General features: G+C 41.4%; 4 protein-coding genes across 5 annotated transcripts; all 4 read right to left on the bottom strand.

Annotated features, from left to right (window-relative positions):
- Positions 1 to 381: 381 nt before the first annotated feature.
- On the bottom strand, positions 382 to 2,197 carry LOC109484552 (zinc finger protein 37 homolog). Its single transcript, XM_019787871.1, has 2 exons — positions 2,091 to 2,197; positions 382 to 1,579 (listed from the first exon to the last, which is right to left on the bottom strand). Exon 2 carries the CDS (start codon positions 1,561 to 1,563, stop codon positions 382 to 384), a length of 1,182 nt encoding a protein of 393 aa, XP_019643430.1. The 5' UTR covers positions 1,564 to 1,579; positions 2,091 to 2,197.
- A 326-nt stretch (positions 2,198 to 2,523) lies between these two features.
- On the bottom strand, positions 2,524 to 4,509 carry LOC109484342 (zinc finger protein 436-like). Its single transcript, XM_019787595.1, has one exon. The coding sequence runs from the start codon at positions 4,507 to 4,509 to the stop codon at positions 3,058 to 3,060; it is 1,452 nt and encodes a 483-aa protein (XP_019643154.1). The 3' UTR covers positions 2,524 to 3,057.
- A 1,056-nt stretch (positions 4,510 to 5,565) lies between these two features.
- Positions 5,566 to 12,815, bottom strand: LOC109484614. Of its 2 annotated transcripts, none has more exons than XM_019787958.1 (4): positions 12,699 to 12,815; positions 7,156 to 7,275; positions 6,579 to 6,641; positions 5,566 to 6,171 (listed from the first exon to the last, which is right to left on the bottom strand). In XM_019787958.1, exons 1-4 carry the CDS (start codon positions 12,751 to 12,753, stop codon positions 5,984 to 5,986), a joined length of 426 nt encoding a protein of 141 aa, XP_019643517.1. In that variant the 5' UTR covers positions 12,754 to 12,815; the 3' UTR covers positions 5,566 to 5,983. The 2 variants fall into 2 exon arrangements, with proteins under 2 accessions (XP_019643517.1, XP_019643518.1); XM_019787959.1 differs by lacking the exons at positions 5,566 to 6,171; positions 6,579 to 6,641; positions 7,156 to 7,275 and adding exons at positions 9,899 to 10,769; positions 11,159 to 11,221; positions 11,837 to 11,950.
- Positions 12,816 to 14,501: 1,686 nt separating this feature from the next.
- On the bottom strand, positions 14,502 to 16,012 carry LOC109484547 (zinc finger protein 664-like). The gene has a single exon (XM_019787866.1). The coding sequence runs from the start codon at positions 16,008 to 16,010 to the stop codon at positions 14,778 to 14,780; it is 1,233 nt and encodes a 410-aa protein (XP_019643425.1). The 5' UTR covers positions 16,011 to 16,012; the 3' UTR covers positions 14,502 to 14,777.
- Positions 16,013 to 16,716: the final 704 nt, after the last annotated feature.

Here is a 16,716-nt window from a genome sequence, read left to right as displayed (position 1 = left end):
CTCCATGTACATCATTGAAGGATGTACCATATGGAGGATGTGATTTCTTTTTAATAATCAATATCAAGATACTACATCACATAGACATATAAAATATACACATATTCAACTATTACGATGTCAACATCAGGTGGAACAATGATCTCCAAGCAGATATTGGGGGAGACCAAATTGTTACGCTTTCTTAGGTACCGTAAGGAGTTGAAGGCTACTTGTATATTCAATTTGCAAATAACAGTTCAGAAATAATACTGATTAAGTGATAATACTGTATTACGCATCATTTGAATGCACCAAACCCTAATTATGAGTCTGTATAGCATACTGAGAATTCTCATTCAATTTAAAAGATGCATTTTGATCAAAGTTGTGTTTTCTTAGCTACAGCAAGTTGATCATTTTGTGCTTCCTCTTGTGTTTATTAAGGTCTCCCATGTCAGCTGCCCTGTGCCCACACTCCTCACACACACAGCATTTCCCTCCATTAGTCGTGTGTTTAAACCTGTGTACATCCAAGTCCCTTTTCTGCACAGCTGAATAGTCGCACTGGTCACACTTGTAAGGATTGTCGCCTGTGTGTGTTTTCATGTGTCTGTTTAGTCCATGCTTGTGAGCAGTCCTGTATCCACACTTGTCACACTTGTGCTTTTTCTCACCCGTGTGTGTGGCCATGTGTTCGCTGAGGTTGCTCTTCCTAGCGGTAGAAAAGCCACACAGGTTACACTTGTAGGGATACTGGCCAGTGTGAGTTATCATGTGCCTCGTGAGGTGGACACGGTAAGTCGTGCTGTACCCACACTCCGTGCAGACGTAGGGTTTCTTCCCCGAGTGTTTCCGAACGTGCATGTCTATACTGGTCTTCCAGGCAGTTGAGAAGTCACAAAGATCGCACTTGTACGGTTTCTCACCCGTGTGAATCCTCACGTGCTCGGTGAGGCTGAAACCGTTCGGTGCCCTGTAGTCACACTCCACACATATGTACGGCGGGCCTTTCGGTGGTTTTGCAACACTTTCGATCCTGTACCCTGCAGGAGGCTGTTCGCTTGTATGCGAGGAGGCTTCTGTATCAGCTTGGGGGGAATTGAAATTGAAACAGTTTGTTCCTTCAAACAGATTGTCTTTTTCTTTCCTCTCATTCTGTTGGCTACTAGTTCCTCTTGCCATGTCCTCTTTACTCTCAGAGACTACATTGCAAGTTTCCTCACATGGACTCTTTCTTTCCTTGTCCTGCTGCCTTCCTAGGCCCGTGTCTCTTGTCTGGTCCTCTCTGTTATTTGTTTCATAAGCAGACAGAATAGAGCCTACACTAGTACAGGTTGCTTCACTTAGACTCTCCCTTTCCTTGTCCTGTTGCCTTCCTGTGTCTCTTGTCTGGCCCTCTCTGTTATTTGTTTCATGAGTAGGCAGGATAGAGCCCACAGTAGTACAGGTTTCCTCACATGGACTCTCCCTTTCCTTGTCCTGCTGCCTTCCTGTGTCTGTTGCCTGGCCCTCTCTGCTGTTGGTCTCCTTCTCAGGGTTTTCATCAGGAAGTTCCTCAACAGGAATCCCACAGGTTGCCATTTCCAATTACTAGGAACTGTAGCAAATTTGAAAAAGATACATATAAATATATGGCTGTAAGTTACTAGTAATAGAACTGAATCATACTGTCATGATATTGTTTTATAGCATTGTATATAACCAGAGGTATATCACACATGGTATGTTAAAATCCCCTGATTCTCCACAAATTATGCTTTTGAATTTTATACTAGTATACTTAGCCTGCTTCACAAACTTAGACATATACAGACATATATCATCTGCCAAATATATTATAACCTACCCTATATGTGATGTATACTAGCAGCAAACTGTCATTACTCTGGACAAAATGCAGGTATTCTGTGCATCCTGTGCATGGTGACTGGCTCACGCCCCTTACAGTTTAATAGGAACGCTACACCTGTTATGCCCCCCTCCCCCGCCCATTCATTTACTGTACGTAGCCAACCCATATTTCTGTCAATCAAAACACACCCATGTTTCGATCTTGCAGGCGTATTTAGAGTAATCTTTCGTTCGTTTACAATAAGTTAAGGTCTTACCTGTATTTTCACAAAGCTGTACTTTTACCACAGCGATCAAATGTGTTGAAAATCACGTTATCCGAGAGAAAAACAACCTTTCGGTTTAGCCAAAATGGCGGAAGAGAAAATTTTGAAGAGTACTTTAAAGGTCAAAGTTTACGTACCTGATTACCCAACTCAAACTTCGAGTCACCGTATAACTGTTAACAGGTTACGGTTTCATTCTGTTTAATCAACTGTTTATTATTCAATCAACCTTAGAGTATTTGAGACATGCCAATATCTAATGGATAAACATGAACTAGTACTAGTATCCTTTATTTTCTCAAGAAAACGAAAACCAAGTTTAAGTCTTATAGTTAGTAATAAAAGCATTATCTAGTCTCTTATATTTAGTGAAAGAAAAAGAAAGAGAGAGAGATGCACACAGACATGAAGAGATTGATGTCTTTCAATTTTATTAGTTTACTGGTTTACATTCAAAAGAGGCATTGCAACAGTACACAACATTACAATGTGCAATTCTATAATGACAATGTGCATGTGTACATCACTACTATACAAGTCACACTTTCTAGGAGTTAAACATTCTCTAATGCACAACATAGATAGATACTAGTACTTTCCCATGCACTGAGAATTCCCTCCTATGTTTTTCTTTTGTAACGAAATGGTTGGTAAACATTGCATTTTAATAGTTACAGACTTTTCAAAGTTTACTCAGTCAGTATTTGTACTGCCTTCCTAGACTACAGATAGCTTTACTGCACAACAATTGCACAGGGTACAAACAATTGGAGTTAGAACTTTTAACTCCATGGTACTAAGTATGGCATCTACTACTTAATATATCAACTACAATTTATAAGACTAGACACTTTATACATTCATTGTGCACTACCGTCAAAGCATGCATCTTTAATATTTGTAGGCATTGTGCTTTCGTTCACTTTACAAATTTGGTTGTTGTTGTTACATTACATTGTTACATTTGGTTATCACAGTTTTCCAACGCGAAAGGATTTTCACACTGATCTAAGCTGCAAGGAATCTTTGCTAGGTGTCTTTTCATGTGTGCATTTAGGCTTGACACATACCCAGTCCTAAACCCACACTCCCCACACATGTAGGGTTTCTCTCCAGTGTGTTTAGCCATGTGCTGTGTCAACAGACCCCTTTGGTTTGCTGCAAAGTCACACTGGTCACACTTGTAGGGTTTCTCCCCAGTGTGTGTTCTTTTGTGTGTAGCTAGGTAATTACTGTAAGCTGTCCTGAATCCGCACTCCTCACACATGTAGGGTTTGTCTCCAGTGTGTTTAGCCATGTGTATTTCTAATTCACGCTTTTCTGTGGAAGAATGGTCGCACAGGTTACACTTAAAAGGTTTTTCCCCAGTGTGTTTATTAACCATGTGCCGATCTAGATTACTCTTTCTTGCAGTAAAATAGTCGCAACGGTCACACTTGTGGATTTTGCCTCTATATGTACTGGCACGTATGGGTCCGGATATGGGAGAATTGTCTGCTGTCCTGTACCCAAACTCCCCACACATGGAGGGGTTGTCTCTGGCGTGTTTAGCCATCATGTGACGGGGTAAATTGGACTTGCGTGCAGTAGAATAGTCACAATGGTCACACTTGTAGGGTTTCTCGCCCGTGTGTGTTTTTGTGTGATCGGTAAAGTGAGACCTGCTAGCTGTGCTGTATCCGCACTCCTTGCACACGTATGGTTTAACTTTTTCTCCGCCATGTTCAAACATGTGTTTAGCAAGGTTACTCTTTTTCGCTGTAGCATAGTTGCAGTGGATACATATGTATGGCTTCTCACCGGTATGAGTTCGTACATGGTCCAATAGGTGAGACCTGTTAGATGTTTTATATCCGCACTCAAAACACAAGTAAGACTTCTTTCTTTGGTACGATGAGGTTTTTTTGTCAGATGGGTTGGTCTTTTTCTCAACGGGCATGTTATTTTCCTCAGTTCCCTTTTCCTCACATGGGCTCTCCCTTTGCTCACATGGACTCCCCCTTTGCTCACATGGGCTCTCCCTTTGCTCACATGGACTCTCCCTTTGCTCACATGGACTCTCCCTTTCCTCACATGGACTCTCCCTTTCCTCACATGGACTCTCCCTTTCCTCACATGGACTTTCCCTTTCCTCACATGGACTCTCCCTTTCATCACATGGACTTTCCCTTTCCTCACATGGACTCTCCCTTTCCTCACATGGACTCTCCCTTTCCTCACATGGACTTTCCCTTTCCTCACATGGACTTTCCCTTTCCTCACATGGACTCTCCCTTTCATCACATGGACTTTCCCTTTCCTCACATGGACTCTCCCTTTCATCACATGGACTTTCCTGTTGCCTGTCCTGCTGCCTTCCTGTGAATGTTGTCCAGCCAGTGGCCAATTCGTCCACTGGAAACCCCTCCATTTTTAATTTCCCTTCCATTTCTAGTAAGACACAAAACACAAGAAAAGTTGAGCCATTATCTATATATGTTCGACTATTTCTCATCAAAAATTCTTTGCACCCCTGTACTAGAGTACATGTCACCTTTACCGTCACAATTAAAAGTTAACGTAAAAAATGTAAAATTCTCCCAGTCCTTACAATTGAGATATCTCATGCATACGGCAATGTTGGTCCCTACCGTCAATATAGTAACATGGTTACATGATATTTATATTATGCCACCCCCCCCATACGTACAGTCTCTATATAATGCATCGGTAAGGCCTATATTGCCTTCGCATTAGCACAAATAAGTTACTGATAGATGCCAAACGGTCTTACCACTCTGTTTGCCGTGCTAAGGACGTTTATACTACACTCTACTCTTGAAAATCACTCAAAAATGTGGACAAATTATGACATGACACCACTCCAATAAAAATGGCGGATCGGCGCGGGGTCACAGGTCAGTACTTCCCCAGGCGAACGGTCAAAGGTCACGTACCTTATTACCTCAATAAATGTGCTGCCTGCCCCTGAAGATACTGTACTCAAAGTGGCTTAGAGCTGATTTCAGTGAATGAATGAATGAGTGAATGAATAAATGAATGAATGAATGAATGAATGAACTGAACTGATCTGATTTGAATTGTATTGAAAACGAAAACTGCTGGACAGTATTTTCATAGACTGACGTCACTCATTACGTTCCTCGTTACTGATTTTATCTCTAACATAGTAACTGCTTGATTGTAGGAGAAAAATGATCATTTTAATTTATGTGTTTTGTAATGTTGTGTACTCATGTATTTTAATATTTATGGCTCTCCGAAAGTGGAGGAATAAAGAAAGGAATGAATGAATGAATGAATGAATGAATGAATGAGCGTGTAAGAGATACCTTGATAATTATTCACCTGAACATTCACCTGAATCCAATCCTGGTCAATCGGTACCCTTCTCTTTATATATATTAGGAAAGTATATTAACGAAACACTGTGAATAAAAACAATCTGTCGAGACTTTTAACCCAGTTTATTTCGGCGCAGACAGACACCTGGCCTCTCTACAGTGTTAGGTGAGTATGATGACACTATCTTTCAAACAAGTGGAGTTTTCTAAATCTATGAAGTATTATTTCAGTTAGTTGGAAACCTTGACTAACTAGTAGATATGAAATGTTTAATTCAATATCTAGTTATATTTCATAGTTACATTATACATGTATATTATATCAAATATCAGAGTTATTAATCAAGAACTGGTGTTCAAAAACTAGTATTTTCCAAGAAATATCGTATCGTTGCCACTAAAGCACAGTTGGGGTATCATCACTAGAAAGCGTTGTTACTCCGGCAATTAAATGCAAAGATTGACTATTGTTAAACCGAAGGGCGCTTATACCGGCTATACCGATACAGATACGTCACTCGTCGTCATGGAGACGCACGGCTAGAAGCCGGCGGCGTTCTTCAGGAGGACGGCCATGACGGCGGTTGCCATGGTGATGACGCTGACGCTGACGGCGGCTGACGCTCCGGTGGTGTCGGGCTGTGCCACGCAGCCGTCAGTGTTACAGCAGGCGATACAGGCCGAGCTGTTGGTGGCAGGCTTGCACGCGTTGACGTTGACTATCTTACCTGAAACACACACAAAAAAGATCTTGCTTTATCGATCTTCCAATGACATGGCAGGTACACGAAAAAAAGTATTACCTGAAATGCGTCATTATCACAAAGCAGCCGTTTGTGTTAAAAGTTCAAGTACATCATAATACTGTACGTACCTTATAGAATAGAATCCTCACAGTCTAGATATAAACTCTCAAATAAACAATTTGCAAACATTTGAAGGTTCATCTGTGTTGTTAGAAGAAGTAATGCATTATGAAGCAAGTTTGAACTCTAATTCCTAACACAAAATACTGTACGAAAGAACAATATAATTCTTAGTATATCGTCAATGATAATTGTCTGTATAACATGAGTGATAACTGTTAGCCTATATCTTCCAGGATGTAATTGAAGTATGCCAGATGTACATATACCTGCGTCACACTGCTGCTTAGTTCCACAGCGGCTAGTCCATTGTTGAGCAATGCCTGGAGCCTCTGCAAAACAAGTTGGTTGCATTTAAACCTCCTTGCTGCTTTGTATTCCTCCCTTTCCTTTCTATCATGACTACCCGTGCACTAGGAACTAGTTAATGTTTGCTTCTAGTGTGTGACATTCGTATAGACACAAACATTCGTAATATGTAACATTATAGGTAGTATATCAGAATTCAATTTAATTCAATTCATCTAGTCGGCACAGTATTATAGTTCGCCATGCATTTAACTTTATGTCACTATGTCCACTCTATTAATATAAGTCCTATGCATCTTACAGCCATGCGAAGGCACAAACACTATAACAATAACACAGTGTCACACACAAGCACACACTAAAAAAATAACACACACACACACCAACACGCACACACACGCGCGCACTCTGAAACACACACACACACACACACACACACACACACACACACACGCAAACACACACACACACACACACACACACACATTGACACACGCACAGAGACATACCAAAACAATGGAGGTAAAAAGTACGTACTGGCGGTAACGGTGTAACAGTAGGTCTCGGCCGCGGTTTGATTGCAGGTCGCCTGACGCGACTGAAGGCACGCCGCCCGAGTGCCCACCTGGTCGCACGTAGGGCATTTCAGCGCTGCACCTGTCGCAAAAATAATAGATTCAACTTTAAAGGCATCTAATGCAATTTCAGGGCAGCAAAGTCATTCTTTTAATGTAGCAAGTCAATCCCATCACACTGATATCTGTGAGGTGCATGGAAATGTGTTGTTTCTTACGGAAAACGGTTGCTTGTTTTGTATCGTTGGCTGGTTCTAGCTAGAGGTGGTACCCAAAAATAAAAGAGACGCCTTGCGTACCATATTGTGCTTTTTTTTCAAATGCTTCAATTATGAAAGGATGACGAACATGTGCTAAGAAATGGCAGTAAATATCAATATCAGAGAGATTTCATCATCCAGAATATTTGTTTAGTTTTGCCCCCCTCCCCCCCAAATTGCATTGTATTCCTTCAAACATGTTTTCAAATGACGGCATCTGCATGTTACTGTAGCGAAGACGCAGTCCAAAATCTCAACTAGGTGCGGCAAACTGTACTCTCTAGCGGACCAACAGTGAACTCCCCTGGCATGCTATCTCTCTATTTGACCAATTTTTGCTCTTTCCAGCCGCCTCCCGAAGCCTGGTAGAGACAACAATGGATGAAAAATGCACTCACAATCGCCACAACTGCTGACACAGTTGCACCATTGTTCAAAATGATAGCTACTGCCCCGTGGGGCAATTTCGTCACTGGCCCATCATTAAAAGTGGCACCGTCGACTTCTGAGAAATAGAAGCCCACCTGGTACCTGTTCAGACAATCAAAAATCATCCCGCTCCACTTTTTAGTTACACGCACACTTATAGAGTATCACAATATTTTCCACCGTACTCACATCATATTATTTACTTTTGTACATTTTTTTTTCTATCAAATTGACAAAAAGATCAAATTTGTACCTGCATCTGATGGTGATACCAAATTCGAGGACAGACGTACCCTTCATAAAGATTTCTGACTTTTTCCAGCCTTTATCGGTGTGTTTGTGCCTTCTGACTTTAGACACGAGGCCCTATGAAAATGGTGGATTCTTTTCTCGACATTGTACGTGCGTTCTTAATCTTGTAAAATAGAAGTACATGTACTTTCTGTTGAATTGGGGATTTTGCGTCGAACGAACTTTCTTTGAACCTTGGAGCGTCCGATGGTTTTTCTATTTCCAAAAGGTGAAAGTGGTGAAAGGCCAAATCATATGCGATGTTGGTTTCACCGACATCATCATCATCATTTTGTTTGTTGTCTTCAATGAAATTTCTGAATGTTTCTTTTCAATGTTTTCAATGTTGAATGTTTCAAAAACCTGTCTCTACTCTGAGCACTGGGCACACGCCGGCACCCTGTTATCAGCCAATACATAAAGATGGTACGTATATTTATTTGGAGATGTTTTGTAACAAAAGAAAGAAAGGGAACAACTTACATGTAGTGACACAGCAGGCAAGAGCCACGGCGACAACGAACACAAATCTCTTCATGGTGGTTTCCGCTGCTTTTCAGGAGACTTTCCTTAGTGTTACGTGTGTTCTACCCAAAATGAGAACGCCTTCTGACTGATCTGATGTGGATTGGTGCGGAGGTAAAATATGGCAGGATCAAAATATTTTGTTATTCGGAACGAAATTGATTTACTACTGGTCGCGTCGAGTATATAGCAGTTCCAGCCAGTTTTAGCTTGATCAGTATAAGCTTCATAGTCTTTTCTACATACAAGAAACATATATGATAAATTATTCGTTAAATCTGAATCAACAAACCTGCTTTGAAGGGTCATCTTACATAATAGTGTAAAGTGAAGCCGTACGTATTTTGAAATTGTCCCTAGCAAGGCAGAAAAACAGGTAATATATGTTCCGGGCGAAAAGATCGTTGTTCCCACAGGTAACAGCACGAGGCTCTGAAGGGGTTTACATCACTTCAGGATTCCTTGGTCTAACTGTTTATATCATGGCAAGACCTGTATCTGTATCTTTACAGCCGGTATAACCGCCCTTCGGTCTAAACCACACTAGCTTCGCAGGCACGCGGCGCAGCGGCAGCTGACCACAAAAGACGATGCCTAAATTATCTTCCATACTAGAAGTTTACTAGAAACCCCATAGAGACCCCCTAATGACCACTCTGAAGCTCGAGGGGTAACCGGCATGATTTGCAACCATCTCCTAATTGACCCACATACCAGCCCCAGTACCAGGCTTCAGGCCAGGGACCAGTAACTTATCTTTACAGTGGAATTTACGGTGAAACCATGGTTTATCTTTGTTCAAAAACTTAATTTTTTACCCCCACTGCAAAGCTGGATTTGCCGGGTTTCTTGGGATACAAAAGTGCAAGGTCATTTTAAAGAACTACAGCCAAAATATTGAAATGATCCAGGATTTCACACCCCCGTGTCCCAGTGGGTCTAGTCGACCCGTCCAACCAGTGAGGAAGCAGTAAGGGATCAAAAAGTTACAGAAAAAACAGATGGTTTTCGTCAAATCATCTTTTTTCACCAATAGAATGTCTTAATATGTTTACTACATGAAACGAAGAGATAAAATGAAGTCACAATTGAACCTTACTGAGCTTAATCATAATGGACAAGCTTTATAAGATATGAACATCATCATCATAAAAGGAAAATGCAGTACGTTATGTTGAGAAAAACAATAAACGGCTGCGACTTGTTTTAACCCAGTTTATTTTGGCGCAAGCGGACACCAGGCTTCTCTACAGTGTTTGGTGGGCAAATAACACTATATTTCCACCAAGTGGAGTTTTCATGGAAGATGGAAACCTACATCGAAGTAATTTAGTTGTGTTAAAGAAGAATTATCGTACGTATTTGACATGGAAGATTACAAAAGACGGAAGATCTTGTTAAAATGGTTGGAAAAAAACATTTAATTTCTTATCTTTATTCTTTATTTAATTAATCAATCTTTTTAGACATTTTAGACTAGAAATTGAATTGTTAACGTCAGACTAAGCCACACGCCCCGCCCCCTGCTAATCAAAAGTGTAGTCTGTGATAGGTGGACTAAGATTACTCCTCCAGACTCCAAGGGTTAAAAAATGGTAGAAATTTTACAAAGTAGACTGAATAATGTACCAGAGGAGCTAGCCGGTCATAGAACTACAATTTGCAAATTGCAAAGTTAACGCCGGTTAACTACTTGAGTATATAATTCAATCTGTGTATATGTGGCCAATTTGTAGTATTTTTCCAGTATAAACCGTTGGAGACTGGTAGAGACTAACATCTCTCTTGTCTTGCTCAAAATTATCTATCAAAAAAGCCTACAGCAGGCGAATCAGATGCATTTGCTTTTAGCGGAAATGACGTCCTCGTTTGACGTCACCCGTCGTCATGGCGACGCGCGACTAGAAGCCCGCAGCGTTCTTCAGGAGGACGACCAGGGCGGCGGTTGCCATGGCGACGACGCTGATCCGAGCGGCGGAGGCACCCCCCACGCAGCCGTCGGTGCTGCAGCAGAATTGGCAGGTGAATATGTCCTCCGTGGGTTTGCACACGGTAGGGTTGGCTTTCCTGGCTGAAATACCAAAAGGACGCCATCTATTATCATGGATTTGTTTATTTAAAACCTCCTTAAGTGAGATACATCATGTACAGTAATTACTAGTCACGCACACACACACACACACGCACACATACACACTCACGCACATAAACACACACACACACACACACACACAAACACACACACATACACACAAACACACACATTATGTACAATACTTGATCATGAATGTAGCATTCAGCAGTATTTATGAAAAGTAAACTTACTTACTAAGTACTTGAAAAGTAAATACAACATGATATAGGAAGTATTGTATTGATGAGAAGTTGAGAACTGTTAGTATAGCTTCCAGTAATTGTAATCATATGGTAATGGTTCCAAGATGGCAAACAAAAATGTACCTGTTTCACACGCGGACTTTGTTGCACAGCGGCTGTTCCATTTCTCCCCAATGATCGGAGCCTCTGCAAAATCAAATTGACTGTTTAGACGTGAATCTTTCATTTCTATTATATAAACTGTATTCACACAAAGTTATGTGATCGCCTCCCATGCGAGGCATGCTACAGTCTGATCTAACTCAAAGGAGACGTACAATATTTCCATCCACAATATTTACTAGAGTCGAATATAATGGAGAGGTTAGGCTAAAGTTTTTTGGCCAGATTTTTTTGTCACTGGGAAAGGCAACATCAGTTGGGGAAGTAAAAGGTGCACGTGGTGGAAGGAGAGGGATGGGCTTTACCTTCCAATGGCAATGGCACCCTAGACACTGCCCCTACGGTACGGCCTCAAAAAGACTATGAGACTACAGTTACTCTTTTTGAATCTTTCATTCTCGTATTAAGATATAAACAATTAAGGAAGACGAATCGAGTGAGGGTATAGACTAGTACGAACATAATCTGCCTATGACTGTTCACACTTTTTGTCACCACCCGTCCTGTACATAGTTAAATCATTCAACCAAGCTAAGTGGACTACTAGTACTAACCAATTATCAACAATGGGAAAACTACTAAACAATGATCATTTAAAGATAGATAAGGGATGAATTGTAAAGAGGAAAAAAGACCTACTGGTTTGGGTAGTCCAGCACACGGGGGTAGATTGGGTGCAGGTGGTCAGTGACGCCTTTTCGCACTCCCCCTTGGTGTTTTTCAGTGTGCACGAACGGCACTTTAGCGCTGCGCCTGCCATTAAAACAAACATAGCTTCAATCTCACGGTGTTACAATGAACTCATGCACACACACAAGCACACAAGCACACACACAAGCACACACACACACACACACACACACACGCACACACACACACAAACACACACACAAACACACACACACACACACACAAGAAACAAAAACACCTTAATATTTACAATCATGTGCCTAATGACACCCCCAGGCGCTTAATCCGCCATACAGTCTCTCCCAGGGCCGCAGGCTAAGTTTTACCGCCACTGAAAGCTTTCAAGAATTACTTCAAGTTCGCTGCCGATTACCAGACAGAGAGTACTAGTGTTTTCATGGTAAACTCCACGTGACAACATGACTGCAAGAAGACAGTGTTCTTGACTGATTTTCGTTGGTAGGAAGACGATGCAACGTTTACCGACTCGTAATGTCACTGAAAATGATTTAACAACAAGCGAACCACCGACTTGTTGTTCATAATCTATTATAGATGCATGTACATGCTGACAGCCTCTTACCCTGGTTAATTAGCACGTCGCGTTTTTCTTTTGTCTTGAAAGTACAGTTTTCTTTCCGCCCTTGTTTCACGTTCTGAATGTTTCCTTTTACAAAAGTCAGTCGTCAATCTGAGCATGAATCGGTGCCCTGCAACCAGCAAAGACACAAGGCGGGACAACAACCGTTTAGAGACATTTTTGAACTTCTTCGATGCAGAGGAGGCAAAAGAAAGAGAAGAGACAACTTACATGTAGTGACACAGCAGGCAAGAGCCACGGCGACAGCGAACACAAGTCCCTTCATGGTGATTTCTTCGCTTTTCAGGAGACTTTAGTGGTGCGTGTGTTTTACCCAAAATGGAAACACCTTCTGACTGACCTATCCGGAATGACGATGAGTGGCAAGGTGTGGCAATGACAGGATAGGATCAAAAGTTATTCAAATTGAAATTAATTTTTCTTACTGGTCGTTTTACTACATATCAGTTCTAGCCGGCCTTGCTCAGTATATGTTGTTGTTTTTAAGTACAAGGAAAACTTCAGATAAATTCGTCAGTACACCTGGCTCCGAAAACCGGCTTTAAAGACTCTTATGAGATAATATTGTTAAGTGAAGTCGTATGTAGTTTGAAATCGTCCCGTGCCAGGCAGAAAAACAACATGTTTGGTTAAGGTAACATGTTCTGGGCGTTCCCTTAAAAACGTGATTAGCATATTCAATGCCCATTTGAAATTTTTCTACAGCTAAGAACACGAGGCTCTAAAGGGGTTTTCGATACTTCAGCTTCCCTCAGTTTGGCCGTTTTCCTTGTGTTATGGCCACAAAAACGATGTTCAAAATCTCTCTTCCCTCTTGTTCAAAATATACTTGAAGTTAACTGCAAACTAGTTTACTAGTAGAAACCATTATGAAAACTCTTTTGTTACACGCAGGATGATTTGCGTCATGATTTGTAACTTGTCTGATAATCAATCACCTCCTAGTTTACCCTTATACTATATAAATGTAAATCTTGGAATGTTCAAGGGGATTGTATTCGTTTAACCGTGACTTCCACATAGTGAATACACGACAGCGTGAATGCATGTGCTGTACTGCTACTCTTCTACAGGATTGTTTCAACCTTCTGTCGCCCGCGAAATCTGCCAGTCCCCGCATTTCTAAAACGAGCGAAGAGGAAAACTGTAACGTGCAAGGCCTATACGACTCGGCAGAGGGCGCTTCAGTACTTTGACAAAGGTAATACTAGTACAAAATTGCGTTTGTGACATTTTGGCGACGCCTCAAAGGAAGCCTAATGGTACAGTATTGTGTGCAGTTTGTAAGAATTCTAGGAATTGTACAGGAATTTTCCACAGGCATGGAATTTTGCTGACACACATCTATGCCCACAGTCCCACTTCCTGAAAATCCTTGGGAAAACCTTGCTGGGGGATGACCTACATTCCGTTATTTTTTTTTAAACAAACTCATGACAGACCATAAGGAGGCGTCCCAAAATCATGAAATCACGACCATCCCACACATACATGTGATCAGCAATGCTAGTCATTACATACTAGTAAATCTATTGGCAAGCTCTCAAATAGCTTATGACACAATATAAAAATACCACATCAACAATAAAGAATATAAACAGACAATAAAAGTCAATATTGTTGAGTGAAGTCGTACATATTCTGAAATAGTCCAGTGCAAGGCAGAAAATGATTTTTGTCAGATAATTTATTATGGGCGTTCCCTTAAATATATAATTAGCATATTCAGCTCTGTTACTTAGTCTGTTTATTGTCATGGTAAGACCGATAAGACCGCAAAGACAATGCTCAAAATTAACCTGAGGTTCACTTAAAATGACTTCAGTAGGAAGCCCTAAAATAGAGATATGAATGAGAAACGCAAGTTCTCAAACTTTATTATGTTTATCTTTGTTTAAGGAAAACATTGGTTCACCTAGATTTTTGTGTAGGCTAGAGTTACGTATTTAAACTTTGTACATTGGCATACACAACTGATGCTATCCTTTACATTTGACTAGTATGTAAAGTATACTTCATCCCGAAAGATCCTTCAGGAAAACAATACAAACTTTGTTGACTGTATTACTTGTTTAGAATTCTTAAGTTACTGAATGTATGGATTCCTTTACTAACAGTTGTACATCCCCCATTTCTCTATGTATGAATCTGTAGGCAATTACTGTATTCATTTATAATTCGAGCCCAAAACCTGATACTCGTACATCGAAACTAGTAACTTAAGCTATGGTTCTATAAGTCTTGTTTGCCATTAGTCATTACTATTATCATGTCTATTGTTATTTGCAATTAATCAGCTTTTGGACAAGAAGTTGCAATGCAGTTATCTATAATGGAAAGACTGGACTGAGTGGACTCATTCCCTAGGACGTTCATATGCAGTGACTGTGTATAGGGTGACTGTGTATAGGGTGACTGTGTATAGGATGATGTGGCCCTTTGCCCACCCATAGGTTGTTTTCTCTTGTGCTTTACCCTAACATGTTTATCCAGACATCCTTTCTGTGTAGCAGCATAGTCGCACTGGATGCACTTGTAGGGTCTTTCCCCTGTATGGGTTCTCATGTGTCTGGCCAGACTAGACTTGCCAGTGGTCCTGTACCCGCACTCCCCACACATGTAGGGTTTCTCACCCGTGTGTGTGAGCATGTGTACATCTATATGCTGTTTCAGCGCTGCAGTATGGTCGCACAGGGGACATTTGTAGGGTTTCTCTCCTGTGTGGGTTCTCTTATGGATGAAGAGCTTGGACCGCTCGATGCACATGAATCCACACTCCCTACAGATGTGGGGTTTCTCTCCTGTGTGAGTTCTCATGTGGCGGCGCATGCCTGATGAGTCAGCCGTCTTGTACTCACACTCCCCACACATATAGGGTTTCTCGCCTGTGTGTTTAGCCATGTGTTGTTTCAAGTTCTTAGGCCAGGACGTACAGAACTCACACTGGTCACACTTGTAGGGTTTCTCCCCCGTGTGGGTCCTCATATGTTCTGAGAAGTGAGACTTTTTCAGTGTCCTGTAGCCACACTGCTTGCATGTGTAGCTCTCGCCAGCGTGTTTAGCCATGTGCTCCTTTAGATTCCGTTTCCAGGCCGTGCGAAACTCGCACTGGTCACACTTGTGTGGTTTGTCATCTGTGTGCGTTTTCATGTGATCAGCCAGGTGGGAGCTTTTGGCTGTGAAGTACTCACACTGCCTGCATGAGTAGGGTGCGTCCATCACACGTTTTACCAGGTGCCCGTCTGCCTGCACTGGAGAATCCTGTACAGATGAGTCTTGTTGGTTAGGTAGGGGCGAGACTTTGCTGAAAGTTTCACTTTCCTCATCTTCCTGACTCCCAGGGTCTGTTGTCTGGTCTTCCTTGTCAGCTGTCTGCATCCAAGGATGTCCAGTCTCCTTCCCAGGATGTTCAGTCTCCTTCCCAGGATCTCTTGTCTCATTCCCAGGATGTTCAGTCTCGTTCCCAGAATGTTCAGTCTCGTTCCCAGGGTGAACAGGAAGCCCACAGCTTGGTTCTTCCATTTTAACTGCAGTCAGAATAAAGAGAAATTTTACAGATCAACAATTTAAACCTGGAAGCACATCTAGCTAGCAATCTTAAACTGGTATGATCGACCTATGCTTTGGGAAAATATATATCACTATCTATATTTAGTATTTGCTTTGCAATTTGCAAAACTTATTTAAACAAATTTATTGCCTTCGATCCTACCTCTGGAAAGATACTGTTCATTCTACAGAGGTTACTTCTGATCTTTTGTATTATGATATTGCTTGGACTCCCATGTGATTATGTCAAGCTTCCTACGGATCCATCGAGTTTTGGAGCCGTATACAAAATCTAGATCTAGGCCCGGCATCTTTTAAAGAACTACAGAGCTATGGGGAGTTGAAAAGACTGGCATTTTAACTCTCCGGCGTAATAATTCACCAAAGCGTGGGTCAGGTCAATCTAACACAATACTAGTAATGTGTTGCACCAAAAATGCTCCCGTCGCAGTCTTCACGTATGCCCCCCACCCACGTCTATAATTTTTTTTCGAAGCCAACCTTTTATAAAGGTTCATATCTCAATATAATGCCGCTAGTTCTAAGCTGCCACTGTATAAGTACGAATCAATGAATTCTTACAGTACAAAGAAGCCTTACCTGTCGTTTCAGTGCCTCACTATAAAGATATGGAATGAAAATTGTAGTAAATTTATAGATTCGGAGAAAAATTTCCGGA

The sequence above is a fragment of the Branchiostoma belcheri genome, unplaced genomic scaffold (genome assembly GCF_001625305.1).
Source record: "Branchiostoma belcheri isolate BF01 breed outbred unplaced genomic scaffold, Haploidv18h27 scaffold7, whole genome shotgun sequence".
Taxonomy (NCBI): Eukaryota; Metazoa; Chordata; class Leptocardii; order Amphioxiformes; family Branchiostomatidae; genus Branchiostoma; species Branchiostoma belcheri.
The sequence above is the reverse complement of the archived record's forward strand: the minus strand, read 5'-3'. Positions and strand labels throughout refer to the sequence as shown.

Excerpts from the sequence above, each read along its gene's own strand:
- LOC109484614 (XM_019787958.1), bottom strand. The coding sequence starts at position 12,753 with ATGAAGGGACTTGTGTTCGCTGTCGCCGTGGCTCTTGCCTGCTGTGTC. Across the intron at positions 6,642-7,155 it reads CTGTTACACCGTTACCGCCA|AGGCTCCAGGCATTGCTCAA; the intron begins GTACGTACTTTT and ends CTTGTTTTGCAG. Across the intron at positions 6,172-6,578 it reads TAAGCAGCAGTGTGACGCAG|GTAAGATAGTCAACGTCAAC; the intron begins GTATATGTACAT and ends TGTGTGTTTCAG.
- LOC109484552 (XM_019787871.1), bottom strand. The coding sequence starts at position 1,563 with ATGGCAACCTGTGGGATTCCTGTTGAGGAACTTCCTGATGAAAACCCT.
- LOC109484342 (XM_019787595.1), bottom strand. The coding sequence starts at position 4,509 with ATGGAGGGGTTTCCAGTGGACGAATTGGCCACTGGCTGGACAACATTC.
- LOC109484547 (XM_019787866.1), bottom strand. The coding sequence starts at position 16,010 with ATGGAAGAACCAAGCTGTGGGCTTCCTGTTCACCCTGGGAACGAGACT.